The sequence below is a fragment of the Protomyctophum bolini genome (assembly GCF_963924005.1).
Source record: "Protomyctophum bolini genome assembly, chromosome: 24".
NCBI classification, from domain to species: domain Eukaryota; kingdom Metazoa; phylum Chordata; class Actinopteri; order Myctophiformes; family Myctophidae; genus Protomyctophum; species Protomyctophum bolini.
This window is the reverse complement of record NC_137885.1, coordinates 25,536,337-25,560,863: the sequence shown is the minus strand read 5'-3', so window position 1 is coordinate 25,560,863 and position 24,527 is coordinate 25,536,337. Positions and strand designations below refer to the sequence as shown.

The 24,527-nt window shown below is 43.8% G+C and overlaps 1 protein-coding gene across 7 annotated transcripts in view; it reads right to left on the bottom strand.

Moving 5' to 3' along the window:
* Positions 1 to 24,060, bottom strand: part of LOC308311656 (ATP-dependent RNA helicase DDX3X-like) — a 41,880-nt gene extending 17,820 nt beyond the window's left edge. For 2 of the 7 annotated variants that reach the window (XM_080758435.1, XM_080758437.1), the window contains exons 1-15: positions 23,604 to 24,060; positions 19,294 to 19,345; positions 18,187 to 18,234; positions 16,877 to 16,936; positions 15,432 to 15,659; positions 14,111 to 14,216; positions 13,480 to 13,508; positions 13,323 to 13,416; positions 12,678 to 12,777; positions 12,097 to 12,232; positions 9,310 to 9,407; positions 8,902 to 9,000; positions 6,905 to 7,065; positions 5,158 to 5,302; positions 4,242 to 4,386 (exon numbers count right to left, since the gene is read on the bottom strand). In XM_080758435.1, the coding sequence (XP_080614561.1) occupies positions 4,242 to 4,386; positions 5,158 to 5,302; positions 6,905 to 7,065; positions 8,902 to 9,000; positions 9,310 to 9,407; positions 12,097 to 12,232; positions 12,678 to 12,777; positions 13,323 to 13,416; positions 13,480 to 13,508; positions 14,111 to 14,216; positions 15,432 to 15,659; positions 16,877 to 16,936; positions 18,187 to 18,234; positions 19,294 to 19,345; positions 23,604 to 23,654 (1,552 nt within the window). In that variant the 5' untranslated portion in view covers positions 23,655 to 24,060. Of the gene's footprint in view, positions 1 to 4,241; positions 4,387 to 5,157; positions 5,303 to 6,904; positions 7,066 to 8,901; positions 9,001 to 9,309; positions 9,408 to 12,096; positions 12,233 to 12,677; positions 12,778 to 13,322; positions 13,509 to 14,110; positions 14,217 to 15,431; positions 15,660 to 16,876; positions 16,937 to 18,186; positions 18,235 to 19,293; positions 19,346 to 23,603 lie in introns of all 7 variants that reach the window. The other 5 variants (XR_013963695.1, XM_080758432.1, XM_080758436.1 and 2 more) reach the window with 4 other exon arrangements.
* Between the last annotated feature and the right edge of the window lie 467 nt (positions 24,061 to 24,527).

Sequence of the window (24,527 nt, the reverse complement as noted above, 5' to 3'; positions counted from 1 at the left end):
CTGCACAATTCATCAAAAAGAAGAGGGAAAAAAAAGAAGGTCGCAATCTAGACTCAGACACCTCCGAGTAGGGATGGAGCTCGTTCATTTGTATTGATAATGAGCACCGTATCGATCAGGCTTATCGAGCCGGGTTCTTATCGAGCATCTTCTATTGTTTTGTGGAAAGACGGGAGACAATAAATTCTGAACAGAACCAGTATCTTTTTCTAGGACCTTCAAATACAGTACTTTTCTAACAGACGGGAGGACATTAACCTTTTTTACTTTTGGAAAATAATATTGAAGAAACCGTTAACTGGTTAATATGTGTACCATCACTTTAAAAGCGTAATTTATTTCCCCCGGAGAGCGCTGGTTGGAAGGTATCTATACACTTTTAGACCGACATGTTTGTGCCAGCATGGATGATTACATTTATTTCTTGATCGCCTCTTGTCTCGATTGTTTAAACATGACGTCATGGACCGCTATGCTCCATAACAGGCTTGATAAGCCCAAAGCTTATCGATACCGGGTACTCTATAAGAACAAAGCTTATCGATACCGGGTACTCGATAAGCCCAAAGCTTATCGATACCGGGTACTCGATATGAACAAAGATTATCGATACCGGGTACACGATAAGCTTGTTATCAGGTTTTTATGGGTATCGGTATCAAGCTCCATCTCCACCTAAATTTGAGCAGGAATGGTGCAGCACTAGTTGGCTGGCCAATTCATTTTAGTCACTGTTTTTGCTACAAGAGAGAGAGACTTAAAGATGGGTTAAGTCTTTAAGCACTTTGATGTTGTCTGTTTAAGCACTTTGATGTTGTCTGTTTAAAGCCACAGTAGTTATGGATCCATGTGGCATATTTTGAACGTAGTAATGTTCAGCAAATACAGACAATACATATTTCCACAGGAAAAACACAATGAGAAGTGTGGTCTCAATTATTGTGGAGGAGAATCGAGCAAAAATCGTGCAGCACTACTTTCAGTCAAATCTCTGTTGTGGGCCAAATATGTTTGTTTTTCCAACTATGGTTCCGTCTGACTGTGAATCGATAATACAGCCTAACCTATATATATTTTGGCCGATGCAGCCGCCATTATTGGACAAAGGTTTATAATTTAAAAACATATGCTCACAATGTGTTGCAATGCCACCAGTTGGGAGCTAATGTGGATGGCTATTTTTGAAAATAAATGTTTTGTGTGTGTATATTTTATATTCACTTGTTTGCCCGTGTTCATGGTATTAAAGTTAAACATTATTTTGATAGAATGATGCTTAAAGCAGTATTTTCTTTTTATGAATAAAATCATTTCATACAATACAACTCATACAAAGGCCCAGTGGTGCTCAGCGGTCCATCCTGGGCCGTGGCTCAGCGGTCCAGGCACCTTGGCTGGTAATCCAGTCTGTCAGTGTGCCGCGGGTTCGACTCCCGATCCCGACGGCCTTTACTGCATGTCACCCTCCCCATCTCTCTCCCCATTTCCTGTCAGCCTACTGTCTGTCCCTCCATTTAAAGCCACAAAAAAACCCATTTAAAAATCTGTTTGAGATTTAGCCTCTCAGACCCAAAACTACATAATATTTTGTTATCGTTGGATAAGAGTTTGTCCACAATTCCATGCTGTATTGATGTTGGTACCATTAGGAGAGATAACATGATGTTGGTACCATTAGGAGAGACAACATGATGTTGGTACCATTAGGAGAGATAACATGATGTTGGTACCATTAGGAGCGATAACATGGTGTTGGTACCATTAGAAGAGAAGTTGATCAAAATAACAATTCTTATACATTCTCTAATTATATAGACTTCGTGTAGATTAAATAATGCAAATGTTTAACAAAAATGTAACTCTTGAGAGTGCAAAATTAAACCAAATCAACCCGTAAGGTTCCATTTGGTTTCATTGTACGCTCTTCTAGAGATAAAGATCTAATTAAGGGTCCATTTGGTTACCAACTCTCCATCATTTAGCTGCATGGGGACCACCTGGAACCCTTCAAGGACCACTGGTGGTCCCCGGACCACTGGTTGAGAACCACTGATCTACACCGACTCAACTGGCATCACCAAAAATAGCCGATCTACAAGCTCACAGCGCGTCACAACGAGCCACGTTGTGAGCTTGTAGATCTGCTATTTTTGGTGGACGTCTCCCCCCAGACACTGATATTCTGTCTGTCCTATCACGGAAACTAAACTAAAACTAAATCATTTCATAACCGAGAGCATCGCTCCACATCCTGGGAGCTTCTATTGGGCAACATTCAGTGTCATTTCCGAAAGGGAACCCCTTTTGGTGTTAGCATTATGCTATGTTTTAGCTATTGAAAAATAGCAGATCTACAAGCTCATAGCGCGTCAGCTTGTAAGTCTGATATTCTTCAAAAATTCTTGAAAAAAAAGAACGACTGACATGGAAACATAGCTTTTTCAGAAAACTGTCAGGAGGTAGAAGATTTTTTTAGAATCTGATCTCAGGTCAGAATGGGTTAACTCAACATCTAACAGCATGGAGCGCACACACATTTATAACCAGATTGTATTGTGTTAGTGTGTGTAGGGCGGGCAATGTTCATGATGTGTGAGTGTGTGTGTGTGTGTGTGTGTGTGTCTGTCAGTGATGCACAATCGATCGAAAAAAAGACGGCGATCTAGATTGTGCGTTCGAAACAAGTCGTTATGGCACCAGGACGGTGGCACAGTGTGAATGCAGTAGGTGTTCAGCAACTACAGACCAAAGACAACAACTATTTCCATGGAAAACAACGAGAATCTCGTGAATGATCTCAATTCTGGTGAAGGAAAATAAGAGATTCTCATTTGAGCGAGAATGGTGCAGCACTAGCAGGGGTGGGGGCACTATTATTTACACACTCACTCCAGAGGGCCGCATTTGCATAAATGATTGTCGTAGCATAAAATAGCCGATCTACAAAGTTCAAAACGTGGTGCGATGCATTTTGAGCTTGTAGATTTAGATTTTTTTGCTAAATTTGAATTGAAATTCTGAAATTCAATTTCCTAATTTTTTTTAAATTGGAATCCTAAAAAAAGTTACCCTTTTTTGTATTTAACTTCAAATGCATTTAGTTAGTTATGTTAACTTTATGAACTAAATACAAATACATAAAAAAAATTCAATGACATTTAAACACTAGTCATTAAGCTTCATGAATAGAAATTAATTACAGCGGGTCATGTTTGCATGTTTGGAATTGTAAACAGTTGAAATCAATAATATATCAGTATTCTGATATTAACCTGAGGGCCACATTAAGTGAAGGCATGGGGCCAGGCCTCCTGGGGGCCACATGTGGGCCGGATGGGGGCCCTGGGCCACCAGTTGCCCATGTATGCATGGCACTAGTGCAGTGGTTCCCAAAGTGGGGTCCGGGGACCCCCAGGGGTCCTTGAGGGAGATCCAGGGGGTCCCCATCTAAAGGATGGTTTGGAACCAAATGGCCCCTTATGGGTCTGTAACTCTCTGAGTGTACAAATGGACCCTTATGGGTCTGTAACTCTCTGAGTGTACAAATGGACCCTTATGGGTCTGTAACTCTCTGAGTGTACAAATGGACCCTTATGGGTCTGTAACTCTCTGAGTGTACAAATGGACCCTTATGGGTCTGTAACTCTCTGAGTGTACAAATGGACCCTTATGGGTCTGTAACTCTCTGAGTGTACAAATGGACCCTTATGGGTCTGTAACTCTCTGAGTGTACAAATGGACCCTTATGGGTCTGTAACTCTCTGAGTGTACAAATGGACCCTTATGCGTCTGTAACTCTCTGAGTGTACAAATGGACCCTTATGGCTCTGTAACTCTCTGAGTGTACAAATGGACCCTTATGCGTCTGTAACTCTCTGAGTGTACAAATGGACCCTTATGGGTCTGTAACTCTCTGAGTGTACAAATGGACCCTTATGGGTCTGTAACTCTCTGAGTGTACAAATGGACCCCAACGTCGGGTCCATCTGTACACTCTCAAGAGTTAAATTAACATTGATTTTACAATATAAATTGGGGGGTCCCAGAGATAGAAATGAAATGGGAGTCCGTAGACTAACGCATGTCAAACTGGGGGGGTCCTTGAAATTAAACAGGTAGAGAATCACTGCTAGTTCATGTCAATGTGGGGGTCCTTGACATGAAAAAGTTGGGGAACCAGTGCACTAGTGTGCGTGCGTGTGTGTGTGCGTGCGCGCGTGGCGTGTGTGCGTGCGTCTCACCCGTGGCGTTGAGCAGGTCCAGCAGGAAGGACCTCTTGTCGCTCTCCTCCACCCACACCACCTTCTGGGTGATGTTCTCCGACGTGGAGCCCACCCGACCCACCGCCAGGAAGATGTACTCCTCCAGGAAGTCTCGGGCCAACACCTGAAGCCGCGGGGGGGGGGGGGGGGGGGGGGGATTAACACATTTAGACCTAAATTCAATTCTACGAATGTCTTCTAAAACATGACAGTTTTCTGAAAGACCCTATGTTTCTATGTCAGTTCTCACACATTTTCATGTCAAGGAACCCCAAGATTATCTACAAGCTCGTAGCGCGGCACTCGGTGCCGTGCTACGAGCTTGTAGATGCTTAAAAGACCAAAAAGGGCTCCCGCCCCAAAATGGGTTAATGTTTGTCTCGTCTAGACAAACATTAAAAACGCCATTGACAACGGACAGAGTTGAGTTCCGGGCTTTAAATGAATATATCCCAACATACAGAAGATGGCTGCCAGGATTGTTAAAATATGAAAGTCTGCGTAAAAACACTCTCGAAACGATTCGTTGACATGAAAAAGGGTTGAGCACCGGCACTGACATAGAAACATAGGGTTTTTCAGAAAGTGTTATTAACCCATTTTGTGCGGGAACCTGTTTTGCTGTTAGCATTACGTTATGCTTTAGCTTTTGAAAAATAGTAGATCTACAGTACAAGCTCATAGCGCGCCACCGAGTGGCGCGCTACGAGCTTTGTAGGTCTGCTATTTTTGAAAAATCGAAGAACGACTGACATAGACACATAGCTTTTTCAGAAAACTGTCATTTTCAAACAGACATTTTTAGAATCTGATCTCAGGTCAGAATGGAAAACTGTCAGGATGTAGAAGACATTTATAGAATCTGATCTCGGGTCAAAAGGGGTTCAGAACTCACCTGGATCTCCTTGGGGAAGGTGGCGCTGAACATCATGGTCTGCCGGATGCCTTTGTGAGGCATGGTGTCCTGTTCCACGATGCGTCGGATCTGAGGCTCGAAGCCCATGTCCAACATGCGGTCGGCCTCATCCAGAACCAGGTAGCTACGACACACACACACACAGGAAATAATGTGTCAAAGGTATATTCAGTGATTTCACTTACAAATATCAAATATATATATATATACTTTTTTCTTTTGTTGTGGTAATCCTCCCTACTATAGAGTGTGCTGACCAATGTTCCCCCTAACGTGTGCCCGTGCGCACACGCGCGCACACACATGGCCAAATGCTCTCGCGCACAACTTTAATCTGTCGCGCACAGACACCGACGCTGGTGTAAAAAAAAAAAAAGTTTTCTTTAAAAGAAAAAGGTGCGCCTTGGACCCGTGCGTTGATGGGACATTTAGATTTAAAAGGCGAACGGATGGAAGTGTAGATAAAAGCATGGCTGTGCGCAACAACGAGAGGGGGAATAACGTTAGCTTCGCATTAGCTGGTTAGCCAACATTGTTGTTATCACTACAGCACAACAAGCCTCCAGTCCAGTGTACTTGTGAATGAAACAACAAATGTGGAAGTTAACGTTAATCCCTAGCGGTCTAGTCCCATATGGAACCTCTCTCTGTAATTATCCAATCTGTTAATACAGCTTTCTTCAATCAATCCCTCTGCTATGTAGAGCTACATATAATAATAGCTCATAGCTGGCGTAGTAGGGGCCATAAGGGGCTGTTGACGTTCGACAAGCTGAGAAACTATAGGAGTTCAAAGACAAAGTTTTCACGTTTTCTCATGCCCCCCATGTAATGCACAATTGCGTATTCATATATCAGTCGTTCTCAACCTGTGGGTCCCCACATGATTTGGGGGTGGGGGGAGGACCCCAGATGACAGTGAAGTGACAATTTAAGGACTTTTATAATACCTCAAAGGCTCTAAAAGAAAAAATACCATTACTGCATTAAAAGTTATCAGCAAACCATGCTATAAAAACTGGTCAAACTGGTGAAAATAGCCGATCTACAAGTTCACAACGAGCTTGTAGATTGGCTATTTTCACAATATTTATCTGTTGAACCATTCTGTTGCTTGTCTGGGTGGGGGGTCCCCAGTTCAAATATGATTACTTGGGGGTCACAGCCTGAAAAGGTTGAGAACCACTGACATAGACTAACTGAATATTCCTAAAATTGCTAGCCTACCACCTTGATATAAAATAAAAAGGTTGTAACTTGCGTAACCTTGCTCAGGAGGTTTGAGTGTTTGCTCAGACCGAATTTTGTTTTAGAGAGAACATTGGTGCCGACCATATAATTGGTTCCTCCCCGAAAATCCGGTCCATTACAAACCCGGTTCGGCATTTATCGAGTAATCAATAAGCGTTTGGCTCGTCGAGCCTGTTATCGGGCATAGCCGCAGCGGCTGACGTCATGGGGGTCAGGGGTGTGAACCGAGTGGTGCAACTCCCCTCTCCTCTCCCCCTGACCCTCTCTCTCTCTTTCTCTCTCTCTCTCTCTGGCACAACAGCGCCACTTTTGGCCCTACTGGTACTCATAGTCACACACAGCTTGTAGATCTGCTATTTTTCAATAGCTAAATTATAACAATGTATGCAACACCAAAAGGGGTTCCCTCTCAAAATGGGTTAAATATAATGACTCCAGGTCCAGTTTAAATATAACGACAGACTCCAGGTCTTACTTGCAGAAGTCCAGTCCGATCTTGCCTCTCTCCATCATGTCCACCAGCCTGCCGGGCGTGGCCACCAGCAGGTGGCAGCCTCGCTCCAGGTCTCTGATCTGCTGCCCTATGTCCGCTCCTCCGTACACCACGCACGGACGCACCTTGGAGCGGTACGCAAACTGGAAACGCACGCACGCACGCACGCGCACACACACACACACACACACACACACACACACACACACGCACACACACAGGCGCGCACGCACACACACAGGTTTCAGGGGTTGACACTAAGGTCCAGCTCTACTTGCCCAAAGGTCATGTCTGCTTGCCCCACAAACAGAGCCAGAGGTTGAAATGGGGTGCATTTTGCATCCCAGAACGCAGTTTATAGTTAAGGGACGCAATAAAACAACGACCTCTGCATCCACGGGATGCACTACTGTACTGTTTTTTTATTCTAGTTTATTTTGCTAGATTTAGTTATAATAATCATTTTTTCTTCTGTTTTCTACACGAATATAACCACATTATAATTATAACCATATCAATTAAAATGGGAGTTAAATGCTGCAATTTGTAAAAAATATGACTCCTAACGTGGTTGAAGTGGGACTCATAAAATGTCCCTGGGACTCATTTCTAAAAGACCGTCCCTGCATTCCGGGACCCGGGCCATAGAGTAAGACAGCTAGGAGGACATTGAGGGGTGAAGCCAATAGAGCGTCGCAGTCCCTCCCCCTTTCAGAACAACGAGTGGCCCAGGAAATGAAAACCCAATGCATTTTCCCATAGGCAGTTTTTATTTAATTTATTTAAAGACCTTTTAAGCGTCGTACGAAGCCAACTCTTGTCGTGACAAATCATGACAACACACACAATATTTCGGGCCAAACAAAGAATTAGAAAGTCATTATTAAAAAGCTTTGTAATTATTTGTTTGGTCCAAAATATTGTGTGTGTTGTCATGATTTGTCACGACAAGAGTTGGCTTCGTACAAAAAGTAAGTGTCATTATCCAATCGAGACCTGCCGAGTGGAATAGTAAGAGAGTGGCGACATTAGCGTTGACTCCCATCGCAAACAATGGAATGCGGAAGTGCTCATTCTATCTCAATGGGATAGTTCCAATGTTTGGAACTATAGATAGGCTTTGCGGCGAGATCAAAGAGTGTCGCCACTCTCTCACTACTCCACTCGGGACAACTGCTACTTGTAAAACCTTAATCTGTTCTCAGTATATCCAACAGCGACTGGTACTAGAATGTCAACAATTAAGTACATTGTTTTGTTTTCATGGCTTTGGCGATATTTTCTGATCACAATGAAGCTCATTTCATTGAATTGACATTGAGAGAGAGAAAGAGAGACAATGAGACAGAGCGAGAGACCGAGAGAGAGAGAGACAGAGAAAGAAAGACAGAGAGACAATGAGACAGAGCGAGAGACCGAGAGAGAGAGAGAGAGACAGAGACAGAGAAAGAGATACAGAGAAAGAGAGACAGACACAGAGAGAGAGAGACATACAGAGAGAGAGAGAGAGAGAGAGAGAGACAGAGAAAGAGAGACAGACAGACACAGAGAGAGAGAGACATACAGAGACAGAGAGAGAGAGACAGACAGAGAGAGAGACATACAGAGACAGACAGACAGAGAGAGAGACATACAGAGACAGAGAGAGAGAGAGACAGACAGACAATATTTTATGGTGATCAGCGGTTTCACTAATCCACTCTGTCTGGCTTGTGAAGCCACACACACACACACACACACACACACACACACACACACATTCCTGTTCTTTGTATGTGTGTGTGCTTACCTTCCTAGCCTCATCGTATATCTGTAGGGCCAGCTCTATGGTGTGTGTGTGTGTGTGTGCACGGGTGCGTACGTGAGCGTTTGTGTGTGTGTCTTTAACTTCCTAGCCTCATCGTATATCTGTAGGGCCAGCTCTATGGTGTGTGTGTGTGTGCACGGGTGCGTGCGTGCGTGCGACGCGCGTGCCTTACCTTCCTAGCCTCGTCGTAGATCTGCAGGGCCAGCTCTCTGGTCGGCGCCAGCACCAGAGAGATCGGGAACTGCTTACGACGGCCGTACTTCCCGTTCTCCTGCACGCAAAACACCACAAGACAAACAGGGTGTTACGCAGCATTGTGTTACCTTACCGCCCAGCGACTAATATAACAGGGTGTTACGCAGCATTGTGTTACCGCCCAGCGACTAATATAACAGGGTGTTACGCAGCATTGTGTTACCGCCCAGAGACTAATATAACAGGGTGTTACGCAGCATTGTGTTACCGCCCAGCGACTAATATAACAGGGTGTTACGCAGCATTGTGTTACCGCCCAGAGACTAATATAGGGTGTTGTTACACAGCATTGCGTTACACACACACACACACACACACAGCCTACCTGTCCAGAGGCCTTGGCTGCAGCCAGAGCCTCTCCAGGGCCGTCTGCGTAGATCTGACTGAGGATGGGCAGGAGGAACGCAGCCGTCTTACCAGAGCCTGCAGGGTGGGGGAGACAGAGAGACACTGAGTGTTAACACAGAGACAGAGAGACACTCAGTGTTAACACAGAGAGAGAGAGAGAGAGAGAGAGAGACACTCTGTGTCAACACAGAGAGACACTCAGTGTTAACAGAGAGAGAGAGAGAGAGAGAGAGAGAGAGAGAGAGAGAGGGAGACACACACTCAGTGTTAACAGAGAGAGAGAGACACACACACTCAGTGTTAAGAGAGAGAGAGAGAGAGAGAGAGAGAGAGAGAGAGAGAGAGAGAGAGAGACAGACATTCGGTGTTAACCAGTGTTGGGGAAGTTACTTTTAAAGGCGTTATAGTTATCGTTACTTATCTAAAAAAGTAATTTGTTACTTTACTTTACATTAAATTATGAAAGTAACTACTTTACTTTACTTTACTTTAAAAATATATATATAAAAAAGGCCGAAACCGAATAGCCGAATACATCTTGTGTGGACTGTGGAATTTCATGGAATTTGATGCGATCCGACACATTTAACCTTTTTCAGATTTTTTTTTAAGCTAGATCTATAAAGAATATTGGGACTTCATTAAAAAACATCAAATTAATTGGAGGCTTTGTGATGAATTCATCTCAATTAATCACATTTTAATCGCATATCAATAGGCCTATTTGACCTGAGCAGTGAGCTTTTTTTCTACATAAGCATAGGCAAAAAACAAGTAGTAATAATAATAGTGGTAATATTATTTATATAAAGCTTCTCTGAGTACTTAAAGACACTTAAGGATAACATGAGAAAACAAATAAAAACTACTTTATTAGAGAAAAACTAAGACTATGGAATAAAATAAATTAAAGTGGAATGAGATATTATTATAGTGGGTTTGAATTTATAGGTGGTGGCATGTCTCTGAGTTTTGGGAAGTGCATCGTTTTGACAGGTCTGCCTGCTGTGGACAGTGAAACCCTGACAATTAAACACGGGTTTACACGGCCCGTGTAAACGCAGCAGCAGCAGTGAAACTAACATTAGCTCCCATGCTAGCTACTATAGCTAGTAGTCAACAGAACACCACCACAGATCGGGTGGAAGCTCCTGATATCACGTTGCTTGTGCCCGTGGATGGGAAATAAGATTGAAAGCACAGATCTGTGCTTTCAATCGATGTATGCAATAAAGTTGTGTCGGATCTGCCTGTGCATTCCGTCTGCTGCAGTGCTTGTGCACAGAACAACAACTTGTTGTGACCTGGTTGTGACTCTCGCTGGCTGTGGCTGCTGAATGCATAGTTAAAGAGCGTCATAAGCATGCGCCCTTCCTGCGCTGGAAGTAGCAGATCTACAAGTTATCTACCCGTCACAATGCACAGCACGTTGGGCTTGTACATCTGTGTTTTCCCCGCAGTTTAGTTGAATTATATCGATTCACAACTTTATTTGCCCCCTTCACTTCAGCAGCACAGAGACGCCTGTATGATAGCACGGAGCTGCTTGGCGAGACTTTTCACTGATCACATAAGTTGACATAATAACGCCATAACGCGGGTAACCCTCGCACAATAACTATAAGGCCGAATGTAAAGCGTTAGGTTACAAGTTACTGCAAATAGTAGTTACGTTATGTAACGTAACGCATGTAAGGGCGTTAGTCACAACACTGGTGTTAACTGAGAGAGAGAGAGCTCTCTGTTCTGAGTCCTAGAGCTCTCTGCCATTCTAAATCCTTTAGACCCGTTATTGACTTCATACCAACCTTGAAACGTACCTCACCAAGAATGGTGATCCCTTATTGGACGTCATACATACATACATACATACATACTTCAAGGACCCACTTTTAGGCCAGTGCAACAGAGCATGCTTTTGCCTTTTTTAAAACCTTACCCATTTTAACCAAATACATACATAGGTACATGTCACAGCCCCCTGTAGTTTGGCCTACTAGGGCCTGTGTGGTTTGTTAGGTAGGCCTAGTCTTGTGTTTTCCACAGGTCCTGCGGAGCATTGGGAGCACCTGGCCAGTGTTCCCCAGGGTGCACTATGAGAGGCTGGGTGTGGCCACACTCAGGCTCTCTCTCTCCTTCCATGAGAGCAGCAGCATCTTTGCACCGTTCAACACCCCACACTACACCCACCACACATCCACTCACTTACACTACTGATCTACTGATTAAAGGACCACTTCACCACTTTTCAACCTATCTTCATATAATAAGTCCTCACTAATAATCATGAAAAAATTGCGCAATTTTTTCCTACTCTGTCTGTGTCATATAGGGCTGGGGGCAGTTCAGCAACCGTCTTCCAGTGACATCATCGATGGGGAATACACTCTAAACATTTTTGTAAAGAAATCTTGTTAAAAAAATAACCTGCCTAATGATGATGTCACTGGAAGACGGTTTCTAAACTGCCCACAGCCCTCCTATGAGACACAGACTGAGTAGGAAAAAATCGTGCCATTTTATCATGATTATTAGTGAGGATCTATTATAGGTTGAAAAGTGGTGAAGTCGTCCTTTTACACACTCCACCTTAGTGCTGCATTATTGTTTGATTCTTATTAAGTTGGTTATATTGTAAATAAATATTGGTTTGTGCACTTTTAAAACAGCCGTGTGTCTTCCTCCTTTGTTATGGCCCAAGGGCCAGGTGATAACAATACATACATGTGCGAGTACTAAAGGATATGTATGTATAATATCTGACCTGTCTGAGCGCAGGCCATTAGGTCCCTCTTGGACTTGATGATGGGGATGGCGTGTTTCTGGACCGGGGTCGGTCGGGTGTAGCGGCTCAGACCGATGTTCCCCATGACGATCTCCCCCATGTTGATGTCCTGGAACTACACCACACACACACATGATTAAATATGTCCTGGAACTACACCACACACACATGATTAAATGTGTCCTGGAACTACACCACACACACATGATTAAATATGCCCTGGAACTACACCACACACACACACACACACACACACACACATGATTAAATATGCCTTGGAACTACACCACACACACACACATGATTAAATATTTCCTGGCACTACACCACACACACACACTCACACACCCATTGTTTACATCCTGGAACTATTCACGTTTACATCCTGGAACTGGAACTATTCACGTTTACATCCTGGAACTGGAACTATTCACGTTTACATCCTGGAACTGGAACTATTCACGTTTACATCCTGGAACTGGAACTATTCACGTTTTACATCCTGGAACTATTCATGTTTACGTGCTGAAACTGGCGTGGTTCCGTGTAGTGTAACTTACACTGTCGATGTGGGGCGGGCAGTTCTGTCCTGTGGCTTCAACTGGAATGTCGTCGTATTTCTCAAAGTTTATCCCAGTGTTGCTGGCAGCGAATAACTCCCTGTGTGGGGGGGAGAGAGAGAGACACTGCTTGGTCAATCACTGAATTCAGCTGCGTGTTATTTTGGAATAATGACCGCTGAACTATCAACAGACGGCTTAGCTGTCCAGTCAAAAGCTCAGAGCACCTCATATCAATCTGACCAATCAGAGACTCGGGTCTGTGACGGGCCTGTCAAAAAGTTTAGGCCCCTTTTTTACACCAACACGGTTTCCATGGAAACGCGTATTAAATGGTAAATGGTGCATTTATATAGCGCCTTTATCCAAGGCGCTTTACATAGATTGTGCATTACATTCACCCATTCACACACACATTCATACACCGATTGCGGCGGAAGCCATGCAAGGTATACCAACCAACCACATCGGGAGCAATTTGGGGTTCAGTGTCTTGCCCAAGGACACTTCGACATGTTAGACAGGAGGAGCCGGGATTCGAACCGCCGACCCATGGATCATTGGACGACCTGCTCTACCTCCTGAGCCACAGTCGCCCCTTTCTCTGTTTTCTCTGGAGACGTGTAAAAGCGGCCTTAGACTCACGCTTCGAGGCGTTCGTTGGGTGGCGTTTGTTTGGACCAGTCATCGTCATCCCTGGATTCCTCCACCCAGCGGCTGTTTCCTCCTCCTCCTCCTCCTCCTCCACCACCACCACCACCACCACCTCCTCCTCCTCCTCCACCTCCTCCTCCTCCTCCACTGTTGGTGCTGAATCCACCGCGATCGTACCTGAAACCATAGATAGGACAAAAGAAAATTGTCCTTAATCGCCGCTGCTGTTCATTCACGTCTCCCAGAGCACACTGGTTCCTCCAGCCTTTTCAAACCAAGAATCCCCAATTTGTTTTATATATATTTTGTTAAGGAGTTGCAAATAAAACATTTGATAACCACTAGCCCTAGTTGGACTCCCAATGGGCCGTTAGTGTCGTAGTAAATCAGTACTAGTTGGACTCCTAATGGAGACTGAGTGACATTCAGTAAGTGGGTTGTGTGATCAAAATAAGAACATTATAATAATGGGGGGTGTAAAAAAGAAAATCACAGCTGTCAGGATTCATTTATTTTGGTATGTGGTGTTTATTTAGGATACATTCTAGAGTCTCTAGAGACCCTCCAAGCACTGTTCTCATTCTCAGCTCATATGCCGTCACTTCAGGTGACGCGTCCAGACCTGCCAACCTTGAGATATGGATACGAGTATCCATATCCATCATTTTCACTTAGAGCCAGTCTGTGTCACTGTGTGCGTGCGTGTGTGTGTGTGTGTGTGTGTGTGTGTGTGTGTGTGTGTGTGTGTGTGTGTGTGTGTGTGTGTGCCATCTCCTCACCTCCCCCGGTTGCCGTTGCCTCGGTCGTTGAAGAAAGCCGACTTGCCTCGGTTGTTTCCGAAGCTGCTGCTGTAGGCGTCCTTGGCCGTGTTCCAGCCTCCTGCCTCTGTGGGGCGGGACGGGACTAGTGTCAGGGTCATTCTCGTTTATGACAAACGTAAGGTTCTAGGGTCATTCACGTTTATGACAAACGTAAGGTTCTAGGGTCACTCACGTTTATGACAAACGTATGGTTCTAGTCATTCACGTTTATGACAAACGTAAGGTTCTAGTGTCATTCACGTTTATGACAAACGTAAGGTTCTAGGGTCATTCACGTTCATGACAAACGTAAGGTTCTAGGGTCATTCACGTTTATGACAAACGTAAGGTTCTAGGGTCACTCACGTTTATGACAAACGTAAGGTTCTAGGGTCATTCACGTTCATGACAAACGTAAGGTTCTAGGGTCATTCACGTTAACCCATTTTGGGCGGGAACCAATTTTGGTGTTTTAATTTAATTATTATGTTATGCTTTAGAATATTGAAAAATAGCAGATATACAAGCTTTTGTACAATGAACGTGTAGGTCTGCCATTTTTGAAAAATCGTTAAAATGTGGCGCAAATATTTTAATATATATTATTTCAGAGCGAACGTTTTTAACTCAAGTCTTTGCTTCTTCTATTTTGAGGTGGGGGTCGGCGGCAAATGCAGACAATTCTGGAGGTCCTTGACATGAAAAAGGTTGAGCACCACTGACAACTATCATGATTTAGATTAAGATATTTGTAGAATCTGTTCTCAGGTCTAAATGGGTTAACCCATTTTGGACTGAGGTCGATAAAAGAAAAGGCTTCCAAATCTTTCATTTTTCTGAAAAACCTATGTTTCTATGTCAGTGGTGCTCAACCTTTTTCATGTCAAGGACCCGCAGAATTATCTCTATTGGGCCACGGACCCCCATCTCAAAATATGTAGTTCCAGGGACCCCCCCAGAACCAAATATTTCCGTTAAAAATGTATGCTCTGAAATATATATTCAATGATTTGCTCCACATTTTAACGATTTTTCAAAAATAGCAGACCTACAAGCTCGCAGCTATGAGCTTGCAGATCTGCTATTTTTCAATAGCTAAATTATAACATAATGTTTAAAACACCATAAAGAGTTCCCGCCCCAAAATGGGTTAAGGATTACTGCGATTATGGTAAGCTCACAATTAATTTCTCTCACACACCATAATTCACTAGCCCTCCCTCCCCCAAAATAAACAAAAAAATAAATAAATAAAAGTTAATTATTTCACGGACCCCCCCGCCCCGGGCCACTCACGCACCTTTATTCTCGTACACGCCGAAGCCCATTGGCTGCATGGGGTTGATGGGGTTGAAGGCGCCGCCCCGGTTCCCCCGGTAGCCGCCGCCCCCTCCTCCTCCTCCGCCCACGCCCCGCCCCCTCTCCATGCGGGGCGGGCCGCGGTTGAAGGTGTTCCCGCCGTTCATGCGGTTGTCGTGGTAGCCGTTGACGAAGTTGTTGCGCGCGCCGTCCCACCCGCCCACCGCGACTGCAGGAGAGGAACAGGGACGTTAACAGTTAAATAGTTACCCATTTTGGGCGGCAGTGTTGTTTTTGGTAGCAAATTTCTATTTTAGTTTAGTCATAGTCTTTGGACTGAAACTTAATTTAGTTTTAGTCACATTTTAGTCACCTGTAAATGTCTTAGTGTTAGTCTAGTTTTAGTCGACTAAATGTCATAAGATTTTAGTCGACTAAATCTACAGTTGATTTAGTCGACTAAAATGTGTTTTGGTAGGCCTTGATGCCGTCGTAATGAGTGTTTTTACACTTGCTGAAAATAGCCGATCTACAAGCTCACAACGCGACGCGTTGTGAGCTTGTAGATCAGCTATTTTCAGCATGCAACCAAGTGTAAAATTACTTTTACTGGATCTCTAGTCCCTTCCTAACATTTTAGTCTAGTTTTTATTTGTTTGATGAAATTGTCAGTATATTTAGTCTTAGTCATCATAGCACAGTTTTCATTTAGTTTCTATTTAGTTTTCTTCAGTGGAAAAAGGTAGTCGACGAACATTTTTCGTCTTAGTTTTAGTCGACGAAAACAACACGGACGTTAACAGTTAAATCGTCATTTTGGGGCGGGAACCCCTTTTGGTGTTTTAACTAAGCACTATGTAATACTTTAGCTATTGAAAAATAGCAGATCGTGAAAATGCTGCACAAATCTTTGAATATATATTCTTTCAGAAGCCTTTTTTTTTTTTTTTTACTAACCTAAATGGGTTAATCGCCGTTAAGAAATGAGTCGGTTAAAATGAACAATGATTAATGATTAATTGAAAAGTCTCTGCTTTCGATGTGATGTGACAGACAAGACAGAGCACTTTACATTTGATTCTATTTTCTCATACAAAGATGCCATTTCCTGACCTTGCATCACAAATGGGCAAATCACTATTTGATTAAGCAATATAATATTACTTTTGTATTCTTTCTGTATATCAGCAAAGTGTAGATTTTTATGTTAGACATTCAAGGAAATTTATATCCTAAAAAAAAAAAGAACTAACTAATCAATCAAGTTAAAACATTAACTATTAATGCATTAAACAGACAGACAGACAGACAGACAGACAGACAGACGCTCACACAAGCGTTAACGTGCCGTGTTTCATAAACATTTTTGCAGCGAAAAACTCGTACTGACTCCTCATGCATTGAAGGAAGCATGAGGTCAGTCCGCTGATGAGTGAATCAACTTACAGGTGGACCCAGGAGGGATGGCGTAGCCCCCCGGTCTGCCGGTCTGAAAGACATTTCCTGCTGAGACAAAGGAAAACGCTTTTTAGTGGTTTCATTTGACCGTTCATCTTCATGTCCGTCCGTCCGTCCGGCTAGGTTAGCATCCGGCTGGCCAGCGGTTAGCCCCTTGCATCTGGCATGGAGGGGTTAGCATCCAACTGGCCAGCGGTTAGCCCCTTGCATCTGGCATGGAGAGGTTAGCATCCAACTGGCCAGCGGTTAGCCCCTTGCATCTGGCATGGAGAGGTTAGCATCCAACTGGCCAGCGGTTAGCCCCTTGCATCTGGCATGGAGAGGTTAGCATGCAACTGGCCAGCGGTTAGCCCCTTGCATCTGGCATGGAGGGGTTAGCATCCAACTGGCCAGCGGTTAGCCCCTTGCATCTGGCATGGAGGGGTTAGCATCCAACTGGCCAGCGGTTAGCCCCTTGCATCTGGCATGGAGAGGTTAGCATCCAACACAACTCAAGATGGTTAGAATTAAAACACATCCCTGGCGCCAACTACCCTTAGTTGTCCTTATTATCGTCGGGTACAATGATGTCATTATTACGGCCGAAAGGTTATCAAAGCGGTTGAAATGGGGAGAAAATAGCAGATCTACAAGCTCGCGGCGTGTCGCCACGCCAGCCACACGATGCCCGCTGTGAGCTTGCAGGTCGGCCCTTTCTGCCGCCATGCGGTAAATAATCAACTTGGCGCAGCGGCTCGACGGGTTAGAGCAGTGCTTTTAAAACCAGTGGTCCGGGGTTCCAGGTGGTCCCCATGCAGCTAAATGATGGGAGAGTTGGTTACCAAATGGACCCTTATAGATCCTGAGTGTAAAAAACTATTTTACGCTCTAGCTTCAAAAACTCATGAGAACTCTTGAAAATGAAAAGCGTAAAAAAAATGGAACCATTTGGTTCCATTTTAACGCTCTCAAGAGTTAGATTATTATTGTTAAACATCTGGCATTACTTAATTAATTAAGTCTACACAATTAGAGAATGTAGAAGAATTATTTTCATCAATGTTTGCCCGTTATCTCTCCTAATGGTACCAACACGATGCCCCAGGCCTCGCGGGACACGGTCACATGTGCACAGATGAAACGTCCGTCGCATGCCGGCCTCGGTCCCGAGCCGTACTCCTCTGCCAAGAGGAGTACGGCTCAAAGACTCGCCTAAAAAACAACGGACGTTTCTTCGTTTTATCGCCCCGGGGTCGGCCCGGTGACGCGGGCCGTTCGTCTGTCCGTTCCAACATGGCATAAACTAGGCTTTAACTCACCAATTTTGGGGGTGCCGTCGTTCCGCAAGTGTAGAGGAATGGAATAATCTGGAAAAAAAAGGCTTTTGAATAAATAAATTGGATTGAAAATCGAGTTGAATCGAATCGTGGGACACCGATACAGAGTACTTTGGGCGGGCGGTTCTGAGTACCGAGTACAAGTACATGAGGGTGGTGTCGGCCCCGAGTAGCCGGTACCAATATCGGTATCTGAACAACTCTAATGTGGACCAACTAGGACGGATCCAGAGCCATAGAGTAGAGACAGAGTTGCGACATTGAGGGGGCAGAAAACAGGTTCATGTAACTCATGTAACTCCCATAGACTCCAATGCATTCAAAATCAGTGGTTCCCACAAAACGAAATTTAAATTTAAATTGTGTACTCATCTCATTCATTTGTGAAAACTTGACACTTGGAAAAGAGTATTATGCTATTTATTGATTGATTGAACACTTTATTAACCTGGGCGGGAACCCCTTTTGGTGTCTTACCCCCTCAGGCCGGGAACCCATTTTTGGGTTCTGTACAGTATGTACAGTATTCGAAAAATACAAAAAATGTATAAATATTTGAAGTTTTTCAGAAAACTTAGGACAGGCTTTAGAAGGCGTTTTTAGAATCGGCCTTAGGCCTAAATGGGTTGACAGGCTTGGGGCCAAAAGGCCCCTATAGGGCCTATACTGTAGGCTTGTTTCTATTGTGGTCCTCTGTATAATATCAGAATCGGCAGATATGACCCTGCAAATGATCGGGGATCGGATATCGCCGGTCATAATTTCATAATCGTGCACCCCATATTTAAAAATAAATTTAAACCACCGTAATGAAATACATCATCGTGTGATAAATAAATAAAAAATAGCAGATCTACAAGCTGATAGTGCGCCACTCGGTGGCGCACTATCAGCTTGCCTTGTAGGTCTGCAATTTTTGAAAAATCGTAAAAAAATTGCGTCACAAATCTTTGAATATATATTCTTTCAGGGCGAGCTAAATGGGATAATGTCGGCAGCTCTCGTTCCCGTCCCGACGGTATTATCGGGGGCCGGCTGCCCGTGACGGCGATGGTGCGTGAATGATACTTTCTTTGGGAGTATACTTACGACCGGTGCCACCGCCCTGTCCATCCACTGCGCTCAAGTCTAGGACAGCCAGCTGCAGAAAAACACAAACCAAACAAAGAGAAAACACACAATCAGTCACAGAGAGTTCTGCACATTCTTTTTTTTTTTGCCTCGGAAACCCAGACGATTTTTTTCACTTCCAGGGTGAAGTAGAAAAAGAAAGAAAAAGTCTGGGACCGAGTCCACTTCAATTCGGCATAGAGTATAGCGCAAACGTCGCTCAACTCTCTGCTGATTTCTGATCGTCTGCACCTTTGTTAAAAACACATTTTGTGCCCAAAAAAAAAAAAGTCCACAGACTACATGCGGTAATTCCTTTTTTTTCTTTTCTTTTTACACAAATGTCAAAAAGTGGGTCTAAAAAGTGGGCACCCTGGGTCATTTTGAAAGCGGTTAAAAGGGCACATATTGTGTTTGTTATATTTACACACACACACACACACACACACACACACACACACATCTCTGTCACTCTAATTAATTAGTCTCATGTCTACATTCTCTTTAGTTCAACCCATTCAGGACCAGGAAGGAAGGAAGGAACCCCTATTGGTGTTTTTTTAAACATTATGTTATGCTTTAGCTATTGAAAAATGGCACAAATCTTTGAATATATATTCTTCCAGAGCGAACGTTTTTAGCTCAAAAATCTTTGCTTCTGGGGGGGGGGGCATCCCTGGAGGTTGGAACAACATATTTTCAGATGGGGGTCCGCAACCAAATTGAGATCATTCTGGCAGTCCTTGACATGAAAAAGGTTGAGCACCACTGACATAGAAACAGTTTTTTCAGAAAACCTTTAGGATTTAGAATATTTTTACATCAAGGGCTCAGATGTTCTACTTGCCCAAAGTTCAAACATCATGCTCACTTGCCGGAAAAGTAAATCATCCCGTATAAAATAAAGGGTCAAATTTGAATCACTATTCGATTTTCTTTTCCTTTAAAATTTTTATCCCACGATTTTGTAACCCATTTTTCACCCCTGTGTCAATTATCTAATGTGATCCTGGGCTCTACACACCCTCTGCCAACTTGGGGAGAACAATGGACTTGAACTCATGCTTCCTTCATGCATGAGTGTCCAAGTTGCTCCTTTACACCTGACAGGGGCGAGTTTCCCTGGTTGGACGTAGCGCGTGGAAGGAACACGTTATTCCAACCAGTTCCTTTCCCCTCCATCAGGCGCCCCGGCTGGCTAGGGGGAGGCAGTTTAGAGACCAGGATTACTGCATGTTTTTTGTGAGGGTAACTCACAAAAAACGTGTATCGGGACATCAAGTTTATCGGGACATCCCTAGTTGACAAATAATCATTTTGGAAATATTAAAATTTGCAACATTTCACAAGATCAGTTTTTTGCAACATTTCACAGATCGGTTGGCTGATCATGAGAAAAACAATCAGTGATCTCTAAAAAGGTTCAGTTATTTTAGATTATAGTTATTATTATTATTATCATATAATTGCAGCAACACTTACAGTGAAAACAGCACATTATAGGTAAACAGGGCTCTTCTATTACATTCCACAGACCAGAAGACAGAGAGCTCTGGCCACGTTCAGGTGTTTAGAGAGATCAGTGGTTTACAAACTTTTTCATGTCAAGGGCCCCCAAGTTGACACAAATTATCCCATTTGAAAAAGCTATGCCAGGGACCCTCCAAAAAAATAAATATTTTTACGGCTTTAGCAGTGATTCTTAACCCGTTTAATTTCAAGGACCCCCAGTTTGACATGCATTAGTCTACGGACCCCCCATTTAATGGCATTTCTATCTCTGGGACCCCCAATTTATATTGTAAAATCAATGTTAATTTAACTCAGAGTGTACAAATGGAACCAAATGGACCCTAACGGGTCCAAACTATGATTTAGCTGGGGACCCCCTGGAACTCCCTCAAGGACCCCTGGGGGTCCCCGGACCCCACTTTGGGAACCCCTGGTTTAGACAGATATCTGGTGTTGTGTTTATAGACGGTTGCGTCAGCTCTCAAAACGAACACTTGCCCGCTTCGGGCAACCTGAAAGCAAAAGTCACATGCCCGAATGTTTTATCTGCCCGGTTTATTTGCAGGTGGGAAACCCTTAACCCATGTTGGGGGCGGGAACCCCTTTTGGTGTTTTAAGCATTACGTTATACTTTAGCTATTGAAAAATAGCAGATCTACAAGCTCATAGTGCGGCACTGAGTGCAACGTTATGAACTTGCAGGTCTCCTATTTTTGAACGTTTTTAACTCAAGTGAACGTGAACGTTTTAAACTCAAATCTTTGCTCCTGGGAGGGGGGGTCCCTGGAACAACATTATTTTCAGATAAGGGTCGGCGGCCAATTACATATAATTTTTCGGGTCCTTGACATGAAATATTGAGCACCACTGAGATATAAACTAATCAGAAAACTGTCATTAAAGTGGTTACGTTTTGTAATTGTAATAATAATAATCAACATATACAAAGTAACTAAAGTTTTCAAATAAATGTAGTGGTAGTAAAAGTACAATATATGCCTCTGAGATGTAGTGGAGTAGAAGTAAAAGTACTGGGAATTAGAAATACTCAAGTAAATATTATACTTAGTTACTCTCACACACGTCGCTCTCTCTCTCACAAACACACACACACACACACACACACTTCTCTCCCTCTCACACACGTCTCTCTCTTATCTCTCTCTCTCTCTCTCTCTCACACACACACAGTCTCACACACACACACACACAGGTCTCTCTCTCTCTCTCTCTCACACGCACACACACAGTGTAGCATATAGCTGCAGCTAGTAAAAATACAGGGAATTAGAAATACTCGGGTACTTTATACGCACACACCACACACGTCACACGCACCTCTCGCTCTCTCACACACGTCTCTCTCTCTCACACACACACGCACGGTGTAGCATATAGCTGCAGCTTTATCTCCATGCAGATGGTCGCCTACGTTATCAGTGACGCACAACAAAAAACGAGCCATTTTTCCAAGGCTTCAGCCGCTTAAAAGCAGACGATCATCACCCATTACCCCCAATATTACAACATATATATAGAAATATATATGAACATTAATATGGTGCACACATGGAGCCTCGAAAGGCAACAATAGGCCGAAAGCAGCGCATTGATGTGTGTGTGGAAGCATCCATTTTATCATCACACACACACACACACACGCGCACACCACAACAAACGCAGTCAGCTGTGTGCTCCGCGGTGCGCTGGGTTCATTCCACAGAGCGGCACGAAATAACACTGTCGGAGCAATGATATGCAACCAATAACATTATTTGTCAGATTTAAAAAAGAATAATAATCATCAGATCACTTGGAACACATTCTAGACAGACCTGTCAGTCACACTAGCTGTCAAGTTTTGCTATTTTTTGTTCAATCACGCTTTCCAACTATTCATTTAAATCATGTTGCGTTATTATGATGATTACAATACTTGCTCTTGCTTTGTTAGCTTGTAGATCGGCTATTTTCACAATGATTGACTGATTGTTAACACTATAGTTTTCATGGAAGAAAAAGCACAGGAAAGTTGCATGAGTCTGCTAAGAGGATTGAATTAATAGTTAATACCCAAGCAAGCCTATTTGGCTTGTTTGTTTATATCGGAGTGCTTCACGCTCAATTCATAATAGGTAATATGTGGGACAATATTATACTTGGACAATTTGTTATTCAGAAAGATCTTTAAAAAAAAGAAGACACTTCAGAAATGTTCAGACTGAAACTGAACTGCATGCTGGGTGAGAAAACAATGCTCCACATGTTGCTAATCATTTTGTAGCCTCGGGCAGGCCTAGGGCTCCACAATCCACTGTCAGACAGACACACGGGGGTCGGGAGGGACCCCCCAAAGCACCACGGGGGGGGGGTCCGGGTGTCCCGACCCACAGGTTGAGAACCACTGATCTACAAGACCTAATGACTCACTCACTGTGAAGAGAAGCTTTTTTTTTTTAACACACTGCACCGCCCGGGCGTTCAGGGCACCACAACCAAGCGCACACCCCCACCTCGCGGGCCGCGCGAGCACTCACACACACACTGTGACACACAGTACACACCATCCACAACGTAGCATTAGCATTACCCTAGCCTAGCCTAGCTTCCCCCCCACACAGTCATCAGCTAAACGTGCTACAACAACCACAACCAACCAAACCAACCAAGCAGGCTAAAGAAGCTACGCTAACCGGTAGGCAGGGGGGGTATTTAAACCCCCCCAGCCCTCCCGGTCCGGTCCGGTAGGCCCGTCCCGTTGTTCGGTCGGTCCTCACCTGCTGCTCCAGACCGTGGTGGTGGACATTCTCGACGGCCACATGACTCATAACTAGCGGATACGGAGGAAAAATGGTGACTGTTTCTGTTTCTGTCTTTTTTATCGGTAAAACGATGTATTTTGTTTCAGCCGAGCCGAGCCGAGCAGAGAGGAGAGGAGGACGGTGCGGCGCTCGCGCTGCTGCTCTCAGGCTAGGCTAGCTGTTAGCTAGCTGACTGTCTGTCTGTAGTCCGTCCGTTCGGTTGTAGTTCCCTGGATGGATCCTTCCGCTCCGCTCGCGCCGAGGAGGAACAACTAGTCCGATGTTTTCCTTCACAAGTCCAGTCAATGGATTAAAACGATTTTTATTGTTTTTAATCGAATCCAATTGATTTTCTCGCACGCCGTGTCGATTATTCGTGGTGATATTTGTTTATTATTGTTGTTATTCTTTATTTTATTATTTTTCCCTGCATCCACAGCGAGTCGCTGCTGCCTGAGCTGGCTCGTGCTGATGGATGGATGCGCGTCACGGAGGATCGAGCTCTGCGATTGGTCCAGCGCCGCGAGCGACCCCGAGACTTGGGGGGTGGTGCGATATCGCGACATCACAGCTGCAGCCAAGAGAGGCAGCCAGGCATAATAATAATAATAGAAAAAAAAGGTTAAAAAAAAATGAATAATAATTTATAATTTAAAAATACATAATAATAAAGAATAATAAAAAATGCATAATAATACATTTATAGCAATAAGACGGGGTCAAGCCCCAAAAATCCCAGGAAACAAATCTATACGCAATATACACAATGAGCTACAGTAGCCTATATAAAAATTGAGTGAAATTATTAGTTTGAAATTCTTTATTTAGGAATACCCCATTTGAGATAGGCCTATAGTATCTCGTTTTGGAGAGGGTCCTCACTATACAAAACAAAAAGAA